General features: G+C 41.5%; 1 protein-coding gene across 8 annotated transcripts in view; it reads right to left on the reverse strand.

Moving 5' to 3' along the window:
- RASSF6 (Ras association domain family member 6) overlaps positions 1 to 16,747 on the reverse strand; it is a 36,914-nt gene extending 20,167 nt beyond the window's left edge. For 2 of the 8 annotated variants that reach the window (XM_045017454.1, XM_045017446.1), the window contains exons 1-2: positions 14,207 to 14,344; positions 11,003 to 11,095 (exon numbers count right to left, since the gene is read on the reverse strand). In XM_045017454.1, the coding sequence (XP_044873389.1) occupies positions 11,003 to 11,076 (74 nt within the window). In that variant the 5' untranslated portion in view covers positions 11,077 to 11,095; positions 14,207 to 14,344. The other 6 variants (XM_045017450.1, XM_045017449.1, XM_045017452.1 and 3 more) reach the window with 6 other exon arrangements.
- Between the last annotated feature and the right edge of the window lie 422 nt (positions 16,748 to 17,169).

The raw sequence follows: 17,169 nt of genomic DNA on the forward strand, positions 1-17,169 counted from the left end.
AGCGCATCTATGGCAGCGCTGGAGGCCGGTCGGACCAGCTGCCCCAAGTACAATTCTGCCTGGCCCCCAGGGTACGTATTTGGGCAGCCAGAGTGAGTCACCATCCATGCCGCCACTGACACATTGCTGGTTGAGGCACTAGCTCAAGCAGAGATAGTGCAGGTACATCTATGTAAGCTGGGAATCACACCTGCCAGCTCAAAATGTAGATGTACCCTACATGTTCTTTGTGCCTTTGAAAATCTTCCCCATAAGCATTTTATGTGCTGGTGCTGCAGTAGTGACACTCTAATTACAGCTGAGAGGACACTTCCATTCTAAAGCTACAGTATTGTAATGTTAAGCTTGAAAGTTGAATCATGCAAGAGTCTGGAAATTCATGGCTCGTGTTCCTCAAGCGACTAGAATCTGCCCTCTTTGCAAATATATCTTTCAGCAGGGTCCTTTATTAGATGATCACAAAGTACTGGACAATGTCATGTGCCAAATAATACAAAGGAAAAACATTATCCTCACAATCCTACGTGCACAAAATTATGATTGCAGACATGTTTTGGGATTATGCAAGGAAGACCCTATTGCAATGCACACATGCAAGGAGACAGATATAAGGTTCCTAAGGGACTCTTTACTCTGAATTGCTTTATTTCTGTATGATTAAAATAACAATGTTACAATAACAATTGGTCTCATTTTTTATGTAGCTAGGTTGATGTGAAACATGACAAATACAGTTCAGAATAGTTAAAGCTGGAGGATAGAGCTCAGCTTCATATACAGAAAGAAATCAACTTTATGAGATAGCAATTCAATGCTTCTCTGTTTTTGCTTTTTATGCTCTGAGATTTTAAAGCTACCATAAAACACTTTGGACCACATTTTGAAAGTCTTACACATGTTGGATAATTTGTAATCTCACTGAAATCAGTGGCACTGCTCACAGAGCAAAGTACTCCTTAGTGTGAGAGGGGCTGTCAGAATCAGGCCCTTTGTCTCATCTGGTTGAAGAACAAAACAATGAGAGTTTCATTTGTCACAGCTTGGACTCACGAGTTCCAGTCGGAAGTTCTCTGATCTATTTATTTGGCAAAGGGGTTGGAGCTTTAAAGACCCAGCTACTCAAATTTGATACTTAGGAAGCTTGTTAAGTAGAGCTTCAATTCGTGTCCACCATTCCCAGGTAACACTCAGAATTCACAGCCCCGACCCTTTTCTAAGACCACAATCCACAGAATAGCATTTGTTTCAAAATGTAAGGCAGATCGATACTACTGAACAGGTATACCAGAAAATGAGTGAGGCATGGCCAGAAAAGGAAGAATGTTGGAAATAAAGCTTATATAGTCCATCCAGTCTAGCAAATGTATAAACTTTGCACTGCTCCTAGATATCAATTTGAACAACACCTCTAACTTTCCAAATGGAAAGGAATAAAGCCAGGATGCCTGTGAAACTCTGGGTGACAATATTCAGGGTAAAGAAGACCAGTGTAAAATGTTAAGTTTCTCCTTATTTGGGATGATGCTATAGAACAGACAGGAAAGAAAACCTTTACTGTAGATCCACAGAGAATGCATCTCTCTGTGAAATTGAAGGACAGAATTCTGTAAATCTGGATCTCCAGTTGAATTATTTTGGGGCAAATATAGGGGGCAAAATATTATTCCCAGGGGCGGCCCTAGCTTTTTTGCCGCCCCAAGCACTGCAGTCAGGCAGCCGCCAGTCCCACGGCTTCGGCGTACCCGCCGCTGAATCTGCGGGACCGGCGGACCTCCCGCAGGCAAGCTGCCAAAGGCTACCTGACTGCCACCCTTGCAGGGACTGGCAGGGTGCCCCCCACTGATTATTCCACTGCAGTTTTGCCATTGACTTCAATGGGGGCGGGATCTCATTCATAATATTCAAAAACAAAAAGGTTGAGAATGCAGTAGCTTGTGCTTTTACCATATGCAAAGGGACTTGAACTCATGACTCTAAGTTAAAAGTTAAAAACACATGTAGGAGGCAGCCATCTCTGCTAGCTCCAATAGTGAAGGAGCAGATATGCGGAGTTTAACATATACTAGCAGAGAACAGGGCTGCTAAACACACAAGCCACTGTATGATATGAGAGGATGAGAGAAGGGGATCAGTTACACATTACAGCTTTGTGGCAGTTTGTTAGTGATTACCACACATCCTGTTGGAGGCATATTTACCTCTGGAATATTGGCCTGCATTTTTCTATCTATTTCTTTTAAAGGATCGTGTAACAGGGTGGTGGCCAGGAGGTCCTGAGCCAGCCCTCTGTTAGCCCAGCTCCAATTAAGAAGTATTAATTGGGGCTGGCTGAGTATGCCATGCCTAATTGATAGAAGGGAAGCCCCTGTGGGCCTCATTAGCCAGGGGCTATATAGGGCTGACAGGAAGGCAGTGAAGGGAGGGGGAAGAAAGGAGAGGGAGGAGCCAAGGGCTGTGCATCCCTGCTGGCTGGAGAAGCTAGTAGTCCCCCACCCCCAAGGTTGGAGCGGTCTGTAAATAGAAGGCGGTGGGAGCTGACACTGTAAATAAAAGGCACTGGTGATTGCACCCAGAAGAGGTCTCAGGCTGATTTGTGGGTGCAGGGGCAACCGAAGGCCCCGTAACAGATAGTTTGATAGTCAAGGTTGTTTTAGTCTGACTCAGTACCAGCAATAATAGCGCTAGAGAGTAATTTGCACTTTGTACTCAGATTATACTAACGAGTAGCAAAGGAAGCAGGAAAAACTGTGCCTTAAATAAATACTATGGTTCATTTAATTTACTTGGAAATTCTCTTTGGCAAGAGGAATATTAATGGGGGTTTGGTAACTGTATGTTTATCCTGCCTTCATTTGATGGAGCTATTAAATAACTACACGACCTATCTCACTTTTCTTTTGCTTGCAGAGTTACAGAAAGATGTATCAACTCCACATTCAGGGGAGTGGGCAAGAGAATGAGAAGGAAGACAGCTGCCCTTCCAATATTTCCTGGACAAAGACAATAAACCTCAGACCTAAAATAGAATGATGAGCACCGAATTCCCTGCAATGAAAAATGAGGGAAAGCAGACTCAGTGCCCCTGATCCTGCTGCTTGATGTTATTTATAGGTAGCTGGCACTGAAAAATGGGAGAGGAGGAAATAAGTGTTTAAATGCCATTGTGTCAGGGTTTAAACACACTCACAACCTAGAGAAAAGGAAAATACTCCAGGGCAGAATGGGGAAGGTTCCAGTAACATGTGCAGACCCTTTCTGGTGAACGTTCCTTTCTTCTTGAGTGCACACCTTACACATTGTGTCTCATCACAAGTATCACAGGCACGCACACCCATTTGACATACCAGGCCCTTGAGATGGAGGGTGGGTGTAATGATGGTGGTTTTTACACAAGTTTACCATAATTTGTTTAAAACTAGAGCTGTGCAATAGGTTTGCTGGGAAAACTTAAATCCAGGGAAACTCACTAGGTTTCAGGCTATACTATAAACTTGAAATTCAAACCATCCATTGAATGATTCACTAAACATTGCTAGGAAATTTGAGGATGATTTTCAGCAAATGGCAGAATTTATGAAATCGGGAGAAAACTGGTAGCTTCAGCTGATGATTGCTTTTAGATTCTGGGTTTGATCAAACCTGAAAGTGAAAGCAAAACCAGAGGTACAAACCCATGCAGATCACTGCCAGAGGGCCTAATCCGTTAAGCACAATAAATATTAATAAAAACCTGCCTGTGTGCAAAGCAAACACACCCAAGTAAACAAATGGTATGTGCACATTTGTTGAAAACCCACTGTACACATCTACTCTTAGAGTTATTTAATTAATCCCTTTGCCAATAATGCTTTACAGAGGGAGTGGAAAGTTACAAGAATATATTTATAGTAGTATCAGGAAAAAAGTGACATTTAAATCAAGCACAGGATCATACAGAGCAATAGATCATTGTGTAAATATTAGAACAACTGGCCCATAGTTGACCAGGAACCTAAAGAAGAATCATGTACAATATTTATATATTGTTAGGGCCTTGCAGTGTACAATCCTTCACGAGCAAGTAGTATGCTTAGTGTTGGCAATGGGAGTTAACTGTATTGATCGAGAACACCATATGGTCCTGAGTAAGTGACCATAAGTAAATAAGTGAATAAGGAAGCCTGATGTGAAAGACTAAGGGCCTGATTTTGAACAGTGTCTCAAACCAGCTTCCCATTTTCCTCCAGCAACTATTACTGGAGGAATTGATGGGTAGTAGAACCGATCAGAGGATCACAAGTTTGTTTTGGGGCAACTTTTGAGGTTTTGACATTTATTTTTTGTTCTGCAGTGACATGAAAATAAAGCTTTTCCAACATTTTCATGAAAACAGGATTCTGTCGAAATGTCCATTTTCAGATCGAAACCTGAGCTTTTCAGTTTAGGAAGGGCGGGGGGGGGGGAGGTTGTGTGTGTCCAAAACCTGAGCCTTTCAATTCAGGGAGTCGGGGGAGAGAAAGAGAAAAACTCTTCCCAATCCCCTTTTAGGACACTTGCCTGGGATGTGGGAGACCCAGATCCAAGCCTCTCCTCTGCCTCATTCACAGCAGATTTTCTCATCCCAGATCATTCTGAATCAGGCTTACCAGGGACTTGAACCTGGGCCTGCCATGTCCCAGTCCAGAACCAAAACAGCATATTTTGACTTAATTTCATTTACTCAAAAATATTCCAATGGCTCTAATGGACAGCCTACTGTGACATCACAAGGGGCTTTGTCGTCTCTGGAAAGGGGTACCCTCCCAGGAACAGGATCAAAGCAGTAGTCTGTCAGCACATTAGGCACTGCAGCCTCATTCATGGAAGCACAGATTTTGGCGGGAAGCAAGAGATAGATATGATGATTATTTTTCTCCCAGTCATTCAGCTCAGATTGTGGACGCCTTGTGCTGGGCTCTGTACAGACATGAAGTAAAAAGACAGTCCTCGCCTCAAAGAGCTTACAGCTGAAGACTAGAGGCAACAAAAGTCGATATAACTGAAAGCAAAGACGGTGGACAAAGAGGATGAGGGTGAGAGTGATAGCAACATATGGCGGTGTAGACTAGCTATGTACAAGATTTGCAGCCTTTTACTTTAAAGGGTATTAAAGAATAGATGGTGGGGTTCTGAAAGACAGGAGTACTTTCCCTTCTGTCTGTTCCTTCACACTGTCTTGCTACAACTAAAGTAAGAGGCTTCTTTGAGGTTTCTGCCATATGTAACAATATTCCTGTCTCTGTAGCCTACGCCGCTCTTCCATCTGTTTTCAAACCCCATTTTAAATGAACTTTTCTTCCTTGCCCGGTCTCAGTTTCTTCCTCAGTTAGCATTTAATTGTATTACTCATCTCTGCACATGCAAAGCATTAGGTAATACAGTTTCTCTGAAAGATACTAAGCAGAATAGCATTCTATTGTACTTCCCCAAGAAGGAGAGGACTGAAATGACTCCTGAAGCGAATCTCTTCTTTGGTGGGGCACCCTTTCTTTATTCAGTAGCAGATTGAAATATTAGGGCCCGCTAAAGTCGATAGGAATCTTTCCATTGACTTCAGTGGGCTCTGGATTAGGACCTTATTGTATGGATCAACACCCCCATTGATCAAAGTGATCCCCCCAAAAATATTTTTTCCAGCAGCTCCACCAACTGGAGAGCAGTTTTGGGGCTCTAGAGTTTTGGCTAATCCAAGCAACTGTTAGCTGCCATTCGTCCTTGCCTTTAATCACAGTAAGAAGATTGGTGAAAACACTTTCCTGTATTTGAAGTGGATTTGCTTGTCATTCGTCCTTTGTGTCCAATCAGCCAGGAAAGAATAGTGCAGGAGTATCCACTCGCAAGATGTTTGAGTCACCCCAGAACAAAACAAATAGAAAGCTTAAAATACAAAGAGGCATGAAACAAACCATGACAGATATGGCATTTTCCTGCAATATCCCTGGGAGACCGTATCGAATTAAGTTTAAGTATAGTGAGGGTCCATTGTATGAAATGAATGGTTTAGGTGTCATTGTGGGCCAGGATTGTATGTAACCTCTCTCTAACGGGGAAGATGGGATGTGAACCCTGGAAAGTGTTATGAATTTCAAGGGGCTACACTGACCAACAGGCCACACAAGAATGGACTTTGGGACAAAACAGTGTCAAGTGGTTTGCCTGAGGAATTTCTAGGGGGAGGGGCCGTACAGACCCCCAGCTTTTTGAAGCTATGCCCTGAGGAAGAGACCATTGTCTGCTGTTTAACTGTTCCCAGAGTCTCATAATCAAAGGCCCAAACTGAATAAAGGAAAGACTTATCGATTCCTTGGGGTGGAGGGAGGAGGTACCAGTTCTGCGCTAGACTGTTGTGAAATTGCAACAACAGAAAAAACCTTTTCTCGGGTTTGAAGGACTGACTCCTACTAGAGCCCTTGCTGGAATTGGGGGTGATCTCCGGTGAGTTTTTAGCACGTGTGCAGGTGCTTTTATTGTTTTTAAAGTCTTCTCTGCAATGCTTTCACCTTAATAATAACCGTGCTTGCTTAGAAAGGGGTAACTTTTGGCTGCTGGCAATTACAGCTGCTCATAGCCTTCGGCGAGTTAGCAAAGCACAGCCTTTGGCCTGTTTGCATGGTCTGGCTTGCAGGAGACACACACAGGTCTGAAAACCTCAGGAGGGAGACACACACAGGTCTCTACCCAAATGAGGTGAAGGCTGAGGAACTGGGAGCCTACAGTGCCTTCGAGAGCCACCGAGGGGGAATATAGGCAATGTTGCCCTGAACCATGACACAAACAAGCAAGCAAAAAATTCCCTGTCATATGACTGAAGACAACTAGGGTCAAGAATGTCTTTGATCATGCAGGTGCAGGGCCTCACAAATCCTGGAGGGTAACGTTCAGCACTTTTTTCAGAAATATGGTATGTTGCATTTGAGCTCCTGCTAATCCTGAATGCAAGAATCTCCAAAAAGTCATGAATGAAAAAAATCTTTTCATGCTTTGAAAGCTTTTAATTATGGCATTTTAATCGGTGCATAATGCATCCGCCTGGCAGCGGTGACTCAACAGCTGGGAGGTTGGTCGACTGGTTCCTTTCTGTGAAGGTTGCCAGTTCCTTGCTGGAGAAGAGATGAAGAAAGAGTTTAACAGCTCTGGTCTGATGCTGAGGGCCATATGTGGCCCTTGATCCATGCATGCTGCAAGTCCTATAGACAGCAAAGAGAACTTTAGCCATGGACTGAGAGCACTGCATGACACCGTGGGGATTACTTTTGAGATTGGCTCTATATCAGGTTAAAATAGAGACTAATCCTGAAAAATCTTTACTCAAGTTTTAGTCAGCGCTTGCTCAGGCAAAACGCCTGCTGATAGCTGTCTGTGGGAGTTGGCATAACCAAAAACTGACACCCTCAATATCTGCCCTGCATCAGTGCAATAAACAGTCTGACTAAAATTGTGCAAACCATTTGGAACTAAAATCCCATAGGGGAACTTTGGTAGCAGATCAGATTTACTTGTTCGCTGTGCTTTCTAGCAGACTGTGGGACCGTGGAAATAGTTCAGAAGACCAAAATGGACCTGATTTAAGTGATGTTAGTTTTCTTTCCTTATTAAAATACATACAACTCACTAGGTACTTGTATACACAGAGTGGTTAAGTTTTTTCAAGTTGACTATAGGCACCAAATGAGTTACTCCTAGCCAGGGACATAAAAGACAATAGCAAAGGCTCTATAAATAGACTAGGAGCAAGAAAAAGATGAAGGAAAGCAGAGATCCTTTCCTTGGAGGGGAAGGAGAGCTAATAATGGATGGCATCAATGAGTGATGCCTATTTTTCTTCAGTCTTCACTAAAAAGGTAAATTGTGACCAGATACTTAACACAATATTAACAACAAGGGGGAAGGAACTCAAGCCAAAATAGCGAAAGAACAGATTAAAGACTATTTAGATAAGTTGGACATATTCAAATCAGTAGGACCTGATACTTAAGGAACTAGCTGCAACAATCTCAGAATAGTTAGCCCTATCTTTGAGAACTCATGGAGGATGCATGAGGGCCCACAGGACTGGAGAAGGGCAAACATAGTACCTATCTTTAAAAAGAGGAACAAAGAGGACCAAGGGAACTATAGGCCAGTCAGCCTTTCATACCTGGAAAGATACAGGAACGAATGATCAAATAATCAATTTGTAAGCACCTAGAGGATTATAAGATTACAAGCAATAGCCAACTTGGATTTGTCAAGAACAAGTTATGCCAAGCCAATTTAATTCACTTCTTTGACAAGGTTACTGGCCTAGTGGATAGGAGGGAAGAAATAGATTTTTACACAGTCCCGTATAATATTCTCATAAGCAACTAGGGAAATGTGGTTAAATTAAATTACTGTAAGGTGGGTGTACAACTGGTTGAAAGATCTCACTCAAAGAGTAGTTATCAATGGCTGGCTGCCAAACTGATGTGGCTGGGGAGAGGGTGAGGTTATCTAGTGGGGTCCCATAGGTCTCTCTCCTGGGTTGGCTACTATTCAGTGGAGTGGAGATTATGCTTATCAAATTTGCAAAATGAGACCACTTGGAAGGGGTAAGAGGACAGGATTAGAATTCAAAACAGCCTTGGACAAATTGGAGAACTGGTCTGAAATCCAATAAAAACAAGTGTAAAATATGACACTCGGAAAAGAAAAATCAAATGCACAACTATAAAATGGGGGAATGACAGGATAGAGGTAGTATTACTGAAAAGGATCCATTGATTATAGCCAATCACAATTTAAATCTGAGCCAATAATGTGACGCACTTGCAAACAAGGCTAATATTAAGGCATGTATTAACTGGAGCGTAGTATGTAAAATGCAGGATGTAAGTGTCCCACGTTACTCGGCATCAGTGAGGACTCAGCTGGAGTGCTGTCTCCAGTTCTGGACACCAGACTTTAGGAAAGATGTGGACAAATTGGAGATATTCCAGAGGAGAGCAACAAAACTTACAAACTGTTTAGAAAACCTGTCCTATGAGGAAAGGTTAAAAAAAACTGAGCATATTTAGTCTTGAGAAAAAAAGACTTGAGAGGAGACCTGATAAGCTTCAAATATGTTAAGGGCTGTTACAAAGAGGACGGTGGTCAATTGTTTTCCATGTCCACTGAAGATAGGACAAGAATGGGTTTACTGGGCAGCACGGGAGATTTAGGTTAGATATTAGGAGAAACTTTCTAACTTTAAGGATAGTTATGCACTGGAATAATCCCTGTCAAATCCCTACCACTGGAGGTTTTTAATAGCAGGTTAGACAAACAGCTCTCGGGGTGGACTAGGTTTACTTGGTCCTGCCTCAGTGCAGGGGGTTGGGCTAGATGACCTCTCAAGGTCCCTTCCAGCATGATTCTGTTATGCCTGTGTTTTCTGTGGGCACCTTTAATGGGGTGTTTATCAAGAGACGAGAACGTGCTGTGCATGCCAGCCAGCTCATTTCACACACCCTTTTGTTCTCTCTCTTGATCCACCCCTTGGGCAAATTGAAGACAACGGGCTTGTGTTGTGGAGCATCGTGCAGGACAGTACTGAAAGAGGCACGTGTAATAACAGCAGATCCAAGGTTACGGCAATGGAAAGATACAATATGAAAGTTATATCTGAAGTGGTTTTAGTCAGCAAACACTATTTTAATGCCCATTCATTTTCAAATTTTCATTTCCCTCAGAGCAGAGAAATGTGCATGGTAATAGAAAGATTGAAAAGCCTCTGCTTTGATCCAGGTCTCTCAGCCAGTTAATTAGGCACATGTGTATTTAACAAGAAGCAAAAGGCTTTGGCTGGCTTAGTGCCTTATCTGGAGCGCATGTGTTTGTGTGCTGTGCTCACACAAATTTTAATTGGTTAATTACTGGTGAGACCTACAGCACAGTGTCCTAAAGCAGAATTATCATAAGGGGAATGATGACTAAGCAGGGAGCACATAGGTAGGTAATAATTACGTGCCATGGGTAAGGTTCTGATGTCCCTGTTTACAATGAGCAGTTCCCTTGAGCAACGCTATTGAAATCAACAGGCCCAGACAGAGTAAGGTGCTACTGAACCGGAGTAAGGGGATTTGAGTCTGCTCTGATATTTGAAAGTATAAACACTAAGGGACAGATTGTGATGGGCCTGTGCATAGGGAGTGGGGGAAAGGACAGTCACAGCCCCTATACATCCTTAGGGACTGCTCCTGCTGTGGGTCCCCGGGGATGTACATCATCCAAAAGGGGGTTAAAGAAAGGCAGGGAAGAGGTGGGGCAATGGACCCCATTTCTGTCACACTGGCCCACATATGAAGCCAGGTACTACCTGGGGAGGAGGCGCTATGTCCTAAAAGATGGTGCAATCTCTGCAGTTGCCTTGTGCATCAGAAAGCTCAGTATTTAGTATAATATCAGGAAAACTTCCTGACAGCAAGATCTACCCTATGACTGTGGAACAGTCTGCCAAGGGAAACAATGTCAGCTCCATTGCTGGAGACTTTTCAGACTTGACTGAACAAACATATACATTCGTAGGAAGATGGAGCAGTTACCTGATAGGCCTCTGCGCATCTCTCATGTAGATGATCCTATATGCGAATATATGTAGACAATTTGGAAAAAGATGTCTGGTCCAATTTTTCAAAAGAACAAAGGTTAGGCCCCAAACCCATATTTAGTCCCCTAAACTGGATTTCAGAGGTGCTGAGCATCCACTTCTCACACACTGAAATTGAATTTATGCACCCATGTTAGAAAATGTTGGCCTCTCTGTCTGTGTACAAAAGTCAATCAAAAAGATGAAAAGCCCAGTTCTGTAAGACCAGAGAGTGTTGACTTCCTTGGGAGTTCTGTATGTAGAGAGCTAGTAGGATCAGGCTCTCATCATCTGTAGTATTATTATAGACTCAACACTTCTCTTTTATAGCATCTAATCTTAATGAATAAGTGGAACAGATCATTACCAAGACATTCAATATTCTTACAGAAAAGTTACCTGGTAATGTGCTTGTTCTCACCGATGGAAATAGCAGATGGTAGATGTTGCGATTTCATAGTCACTTTCTTCATTTATTCAGATTAGATGGCACTACATAAAAGGAACAGAAGTATTAATCATTGTTCATTACATCTCTCTATTTGCAATGTAGTTTCACTTAATGTGCTATACTTGGAAAATGTATTGGTTTTTATATACTTGGTTTTTCCTAAAGTTTGTGACTTGACATTAAAATGATGTCATTTTTTCTTGATGGAACACAATATATTCTGTGCTAGCACTATAAAGGAGGCCATTCCCAGTATAGGTATGACTATTACTATATATAGTCCATATAGTTCCTATAATATAAAGGGACTATATTGACTATGTATAGTAATACTCCCAAATACTACAGCTTACAATGGTGTTACTAATTTAAACGATTTGCAGCAACTACTCTAAAATACTTTAGTACCAGGATGAGACTAGAATCCTTGGCACAGCATAGATTAGCTCATGGACAACTGATGTAAAGTTGCCTCAGGTCACGAAGCGAAAGTGTCCTAGCAAGTAAAGCTGAACCAGGTTCCTGTGGAATTGGATGGGAATCATAGAAATTCCAGTTGATCCAGTGGAGTCCTGTGGCACATAAAGTCAAAAAGCAGAGGTATTAAAAAGAAACCAAGGATACTAATTGCAACATTATCGATTGCTTTCCTTATAGCTGTCTCGGCACTGCGTAAGCTAGAACCAATGAGACTCCAATGGTGAATTCCTGGGAAATATGATTATGGAATTTTGGCTGCTCTCAATTCATTCCACGGTATTAGAAATAAAAGGCAGGCTGAGCAGAGTGTAACTGAAGACAATCAAGATTAAGCTTTTTCAATGAAGTATCATTTGTGAGTGTTGTGGGGCATGGACAAGTTAAGAATGTAAATCTCTCAAATCTCTAAGGGCTAAATTCAAAGATCTTTACTCAGCTTTTACTCAGTCCGTACTCAGGCAAATGTCAATTGAAGCCAATTGGTGTGCATTTGTTTGAGAAATGAGTAAAAACTGAATGTCAAATGCTGCTCTCATTTATACCAGTGTGAACCTGGCCCAATTCCATTAAGAGTTATTCTGCATTTACAGACAGATTCTGACCATGAGTAAGGACCTGAAGGATCTTTGTTGGCCTGATCCAATTCCCACCAAAGCCAACCAGAGACTTTTCATTCACTTCAATGATCAGCCCTTGTACGAGCTGGAGGCCATGGAGGCCAGGTCGAAGGAGGGTCTGGGTGAACTGAGCTTTACATCTGCAGTAATGAATGCAATAAAAGCATCTGAAGAAATGAAGTTCTGAATGGCCAGAAATGAGAAGCGGGGAAATTAAAAATCAGAAAGACCCTGGTGCATGCCAGCTCCTAATCTCTCTCCTTAAGACAAGATTTGATCCTCCGAAGAGAGATCTTTTATAGCTGTATACATGTATAGTATATAAACATCCAAAATAAAAATAAAATATATTTAAGCAAATATTAGCAAGCAAAGAGGCTAAACTAGGGTGACCAGACAGCAAGTGTGAAAAATCAGGACCGGGGCAGGGATGTAATAGGAGCCTATCTAAGAAAAAGACCCCAAAATCGGGACTGTCCCTATAAAATCAGGGCATCTGGTCACCCTAGGCTTAACATACCATTTATAGAATACCTTTATCCCATCCATCCACTACACCTTGACATACAAGAGCATCTGAGGCAGCCTGGAAAGAAAATTTGCAGTCACAAAAGCAGGAGACACCAGAGGACAGGATGGCTCTGCATACTGACTGTTATTATTTTGGGCTAAGAAGATAGGGAAAGGATTCTAACAGTTGGTAATTCTAAGAAAGCCAGTCATTGGCATGCATCATTATTTCCCCATAGATTTAAATCCTGCCACTTATCCTATAAGAACAGAAGCGACAATAATTAAACAACTTTATGGGTAAAGGAGCGCAAGAAACTTTTTCCCCTGCCAAACTCAGAGTTTGGCAAAAGAAAGAATTTGATAAAAAAAGAGTTTTATCAAAAGCTCTCTGAAGTCAATTGAAAGAGTCTCATCGACTTCAATGGACATTGGATCATCTCGAATCCAATTAAATATACCTTCTGAGAAATGAAATCTGCTCAGTGATTACTGCACAACAGAGAATGTTCTGGTGGATGACTGAAAATGGAGATCCCTACATACAACTTTCATTACATTGTGTTCTCTTCCTCAGTGTATTTGATAGGAACCATTTAATATATTCTGAAGTAATTTACTTTGATTTAATCTAATTTACTAACACTGCTAGCTAGATACTAGTTTATAACAAACTGAACCTGTGTGCCAGTCCAAATGGCTACCCCATTACTCATGGATAACAGTTAAGAAAAAATAAAGAGTCAACCATGCATAAATAACTCTTTTTCATACTTGGAGAAAATTTTATTTTTATGGTTGCATTGGTCTCTGGCTGGCCAGCAATACAATAAGGTTTGTCCCTTATATCAAACAGAATGTAGCTTACCAATAAGAGCCCAGCGACAAACTGCCTTTTTAACACCCAGCACTGCAGATAAAATTATTAAATCTAGATTATTTGCTTTACAGTTGCTTTTTTGATCACAGAGTTAACAGATTATTTGTTATATTTTAGCAGTCAGGTTATTTATTCAGTTAAGGAGTGGATCCCAAGAGCTGAAGATGGCTTCCTACATAGCGAAGGTCATCTTTTGTATGGGGGAAGATTTTTTACTGATGGCCTAATCATCCACTGCACACAGCAAAAGCCCTCCCTTGAAGACATTTGCCTTGGATATGCCCAGGGGGACTCATAATAGAGCTGAATTTTGTCTCAATTTTGATATGTTGATAAAACTTTCCATCCAAATTTCAAATTTTGATGAAGGTCAAAAACATGACAACCAACCAACCAGTGACATTTTCACAAAATTCCCCCACATGGATGAAACAGTCAAAATTTCGAGGGGGTGGGGTGGGGGGGGGAAGAGAAAAAAAAAGGTGTGGTGAGACAATTTTACAAAATTTTCATTACTTTTATCCCTCTGATCTGGCCAGTGCTGCTTAAACACCTATTTGAGAAGAGCATTAGAAGTCAATCTGTTGTGCTATAGCATTTACACACATTTACACTCAGACCTGAAACCCGCAAGACTTCAAGTCTCAAACCCACACAGTTCATACCGGTTCCTGTTCTCTTCTCTGCCTCCAACAGGACATGACAATTGGGTTGTTGACTGGTTTCCATAGCAACTCAGTTGCCCAGTTCCTCATCTCTAGGTTCTGCACATTCCTAAGGCAGGTCTGGCCTGGATCTATCTAGGCCAGACCCCGCTTTCATCTGGTCTGGCTCGGCTCTCTCAGGACACAAGTGCTGTCACATATTAGGCAGCCAGCACCGGCGACCTCATCACACAGCCTCCCTTGTTGCCTTACTCCAGGGAGGGCTCCAGCCTATCCCAGTTCAGTTAGGGCGACTGATCTAGGAAACACCCTACCCTTTTCCTCACATGTAGCCCAGCTCAGCTGAAACAAAAATAACATTCTCTCACGGCGGTTGAGTACAGGAGTCCACAGGAGAGCGCTCAGGGATCGATTTATTGCATCTAGACTAGAGGCAATAAATCGACCCCTGCTGGATCGATCACTGCCCGCCGGGTAATGTAGACATACCCTCAGACTATTATCTTTTTACAGCTTCTCCCACTATCTAACTGGACCTTAATCTCCTGACATATAAAGAGGTTGTAATGAAGAAGAATGGGTTAAATACTGGGCTTGAGTCTCTTCTCTCAAACCGATTTTACTCTGGTATATTTCCACTGACTTCCATGCTGTTGCTCCCAATTTATACTAGTGTAGGTCAGAGTAGAATCAGATACTCTTCCCTACATTAACTGGAAACTTTTTTTGGGTGGGTAGGGGAGAAGGCGGCAAAAAAAATGCAAATTCAAGTCAACTGAAATATGTCATAAATTCATGACAAAGTTATAAATTATTTGCCAAAAAATTCCAACAAAAATCAAAATGTTTCACTGACATTTTTAAATGAAAAATGTTTTAATTTTTCAATTCAGAATGACTTTCAATATTTCCTTCAACTTTATTAAGAACAGAAAACCCAAGAAATTTCAAAAGTGAAGTGAAACCTTTCATTTTGAAGTGTTTTCTTTCAAACCAGACTGAATTTGATCTTCTGATTCACCAAAAATCTCAATAAATAAATAAATAAATAAATAAATAATGTTTCAGGTCAACCCAAAATTATCCCCCCTCCCCAATTTTTTGGAACTGTCACCAAACCGAGACATCCTTAATTCACACAGCTTTACTGTTTGGCTCAGATTCTAGTGCAGTTCAGCTACCTATATTAGAAGGACCATTCAACAAAATGTATACCTCATAGGATGCAGGGCTTTACATTATAAATACAAGGGTATAGGAGTGACCTTAAATCCTTTCTTTCTTAGGTTCCGTGAGGTCTGGTACTTTGATTATTTCTTGTTTCAGTTTGTATCCTGGTATTTGTTTTTGTTGATTTTATTTTATCTAATATTTGTGGCTGTAAATGTGTTATGTAAAAAGCAACCCACTTTTCATCAGCATACAATGGATTTTATCTGCTTTTATACTGTTCTGTGATGCTGTAAGTTAGGTGTAGTGTCCTGAGCACCCAATGTAGATTTTGTTTTAAAAGGACCTTATTTCTTCCAGTGCCTCAATAGCTCTCATGGAGAATATAATTTATTCATATAATAAGTTAATTTTGCGTAAGTTTGGACAACCAGAAAGATGACAAAAAAACCCAACATAAAACTGTTTCAATGCATAACACGGGGCCAGACTCACCAGTATGATAAACAGAGCTTAACTGGCTGAATAAGTCAGATTTTACGGCTAGCTTGGATCACTGCAGCACTGCAAAGCACCTCAAGTTTACTGATGAATGTGGCCCAGTAGCTCTAATGTTAGCCACAAAGGGACAGACCCATAAACATGCCTTGTCCTATTTGCCGTGGTAAACATTATATAAGGTATCAGAGGGGTAGCCGTGTTAGTCTGGTTCTGTAGAAGCAGCAAAGAGTCCTGTGGCACCTTATAGACTAACAGACGTTTTACAGCATGAGCTTTCGTGGGTGAATACCCACTTCTTCAGATGCAAGGGGCTTTAATAGAAGGCTTACGTGAGCTAGTCTGTTCTAATAATGGATGACTGATATTTATGAAGAGGAAACATTTTTTTATGGATTCCTGCTACCTGAAATTCCTGCTACCAGGAAAAAGTAAGGTCAAAGTGACCTTTGAAAATATAGTTGCAATAGAATTAATGAAGAATAGCAGAATGACCTCACCAGAGACTTATGGCTTCTGTTTAGCTACAAGACAGGTAAAAAACACTTTCCTCTACCTATCTTACCCCCATCCTGACTTGCAGGGACTACCTTTAAGTACGAGAGTCATCAAGAGATCATTTCTGAAGGGGAGCACTAACAGGTCTCCTTTGCTCTAGTACACTAACTAGCTGAAAGGAATTTGACATGAGGTCTCTACAATGCCGCCATACCAATCACTTACTGACACTGCACTTTAAACAGAAAGCAGAGGTGCAGCTCCCGGTAAATTCACTTACCTGTACGTGTGATCAAAACCAGCTGAAAAGTAACAGAGATGTTTCACATGCCTTTTTATTGAGCCCCTGACAACGCATGACAGCACTGCACTCTACCTGACAGATGCCTCCAATAGTTTTATGCAAGAGTCCAGGGAGCTGTTAATTGTTACTTTGCTCAACAAGCAGGGAAGTGTTGGAAACATGAGACACTCCCTGTACCTTGGTGCCTGTTGGGAGTGTTTACTTTCCTTTCTCCCAGCAGCTGATAGGAGCACTCCCTACTCAGGGTTACACACCTAAGGGAAGTGGGTAGACTATTCTTGTTAACACTTTAATTGCTGATTTTATAGTGGAAGGCAGACTGTTGATGCTAAATAGCTATTTACTGGTCAGATGCAGCCTAAAAACATTCACCACCTGTTTGCTGAAAGTAATTCTTTTCCATACTTGTTTCCTGGTCCCCAGACTCCAGTGTACTCTCAATCTTTGTAAGGGTTCAGTACAACAGCTGATGTATGCAATTAGCTGCTAAGTA

Source organism: Mauremys mutica, chromosome 5 (genome assembly GCF_020497125.1).
Source record: "Mauremys mutica isolate MM-2020 ecotype Southern chromosome 5, ASM2049712v1, whole genome shotgun sequence".
Classification (NCBI taxonomy): Eukaryota; Metazoa; Chordata; order Testudines; family Geoemydidae; genus Mauremys; species Mauremys mutica.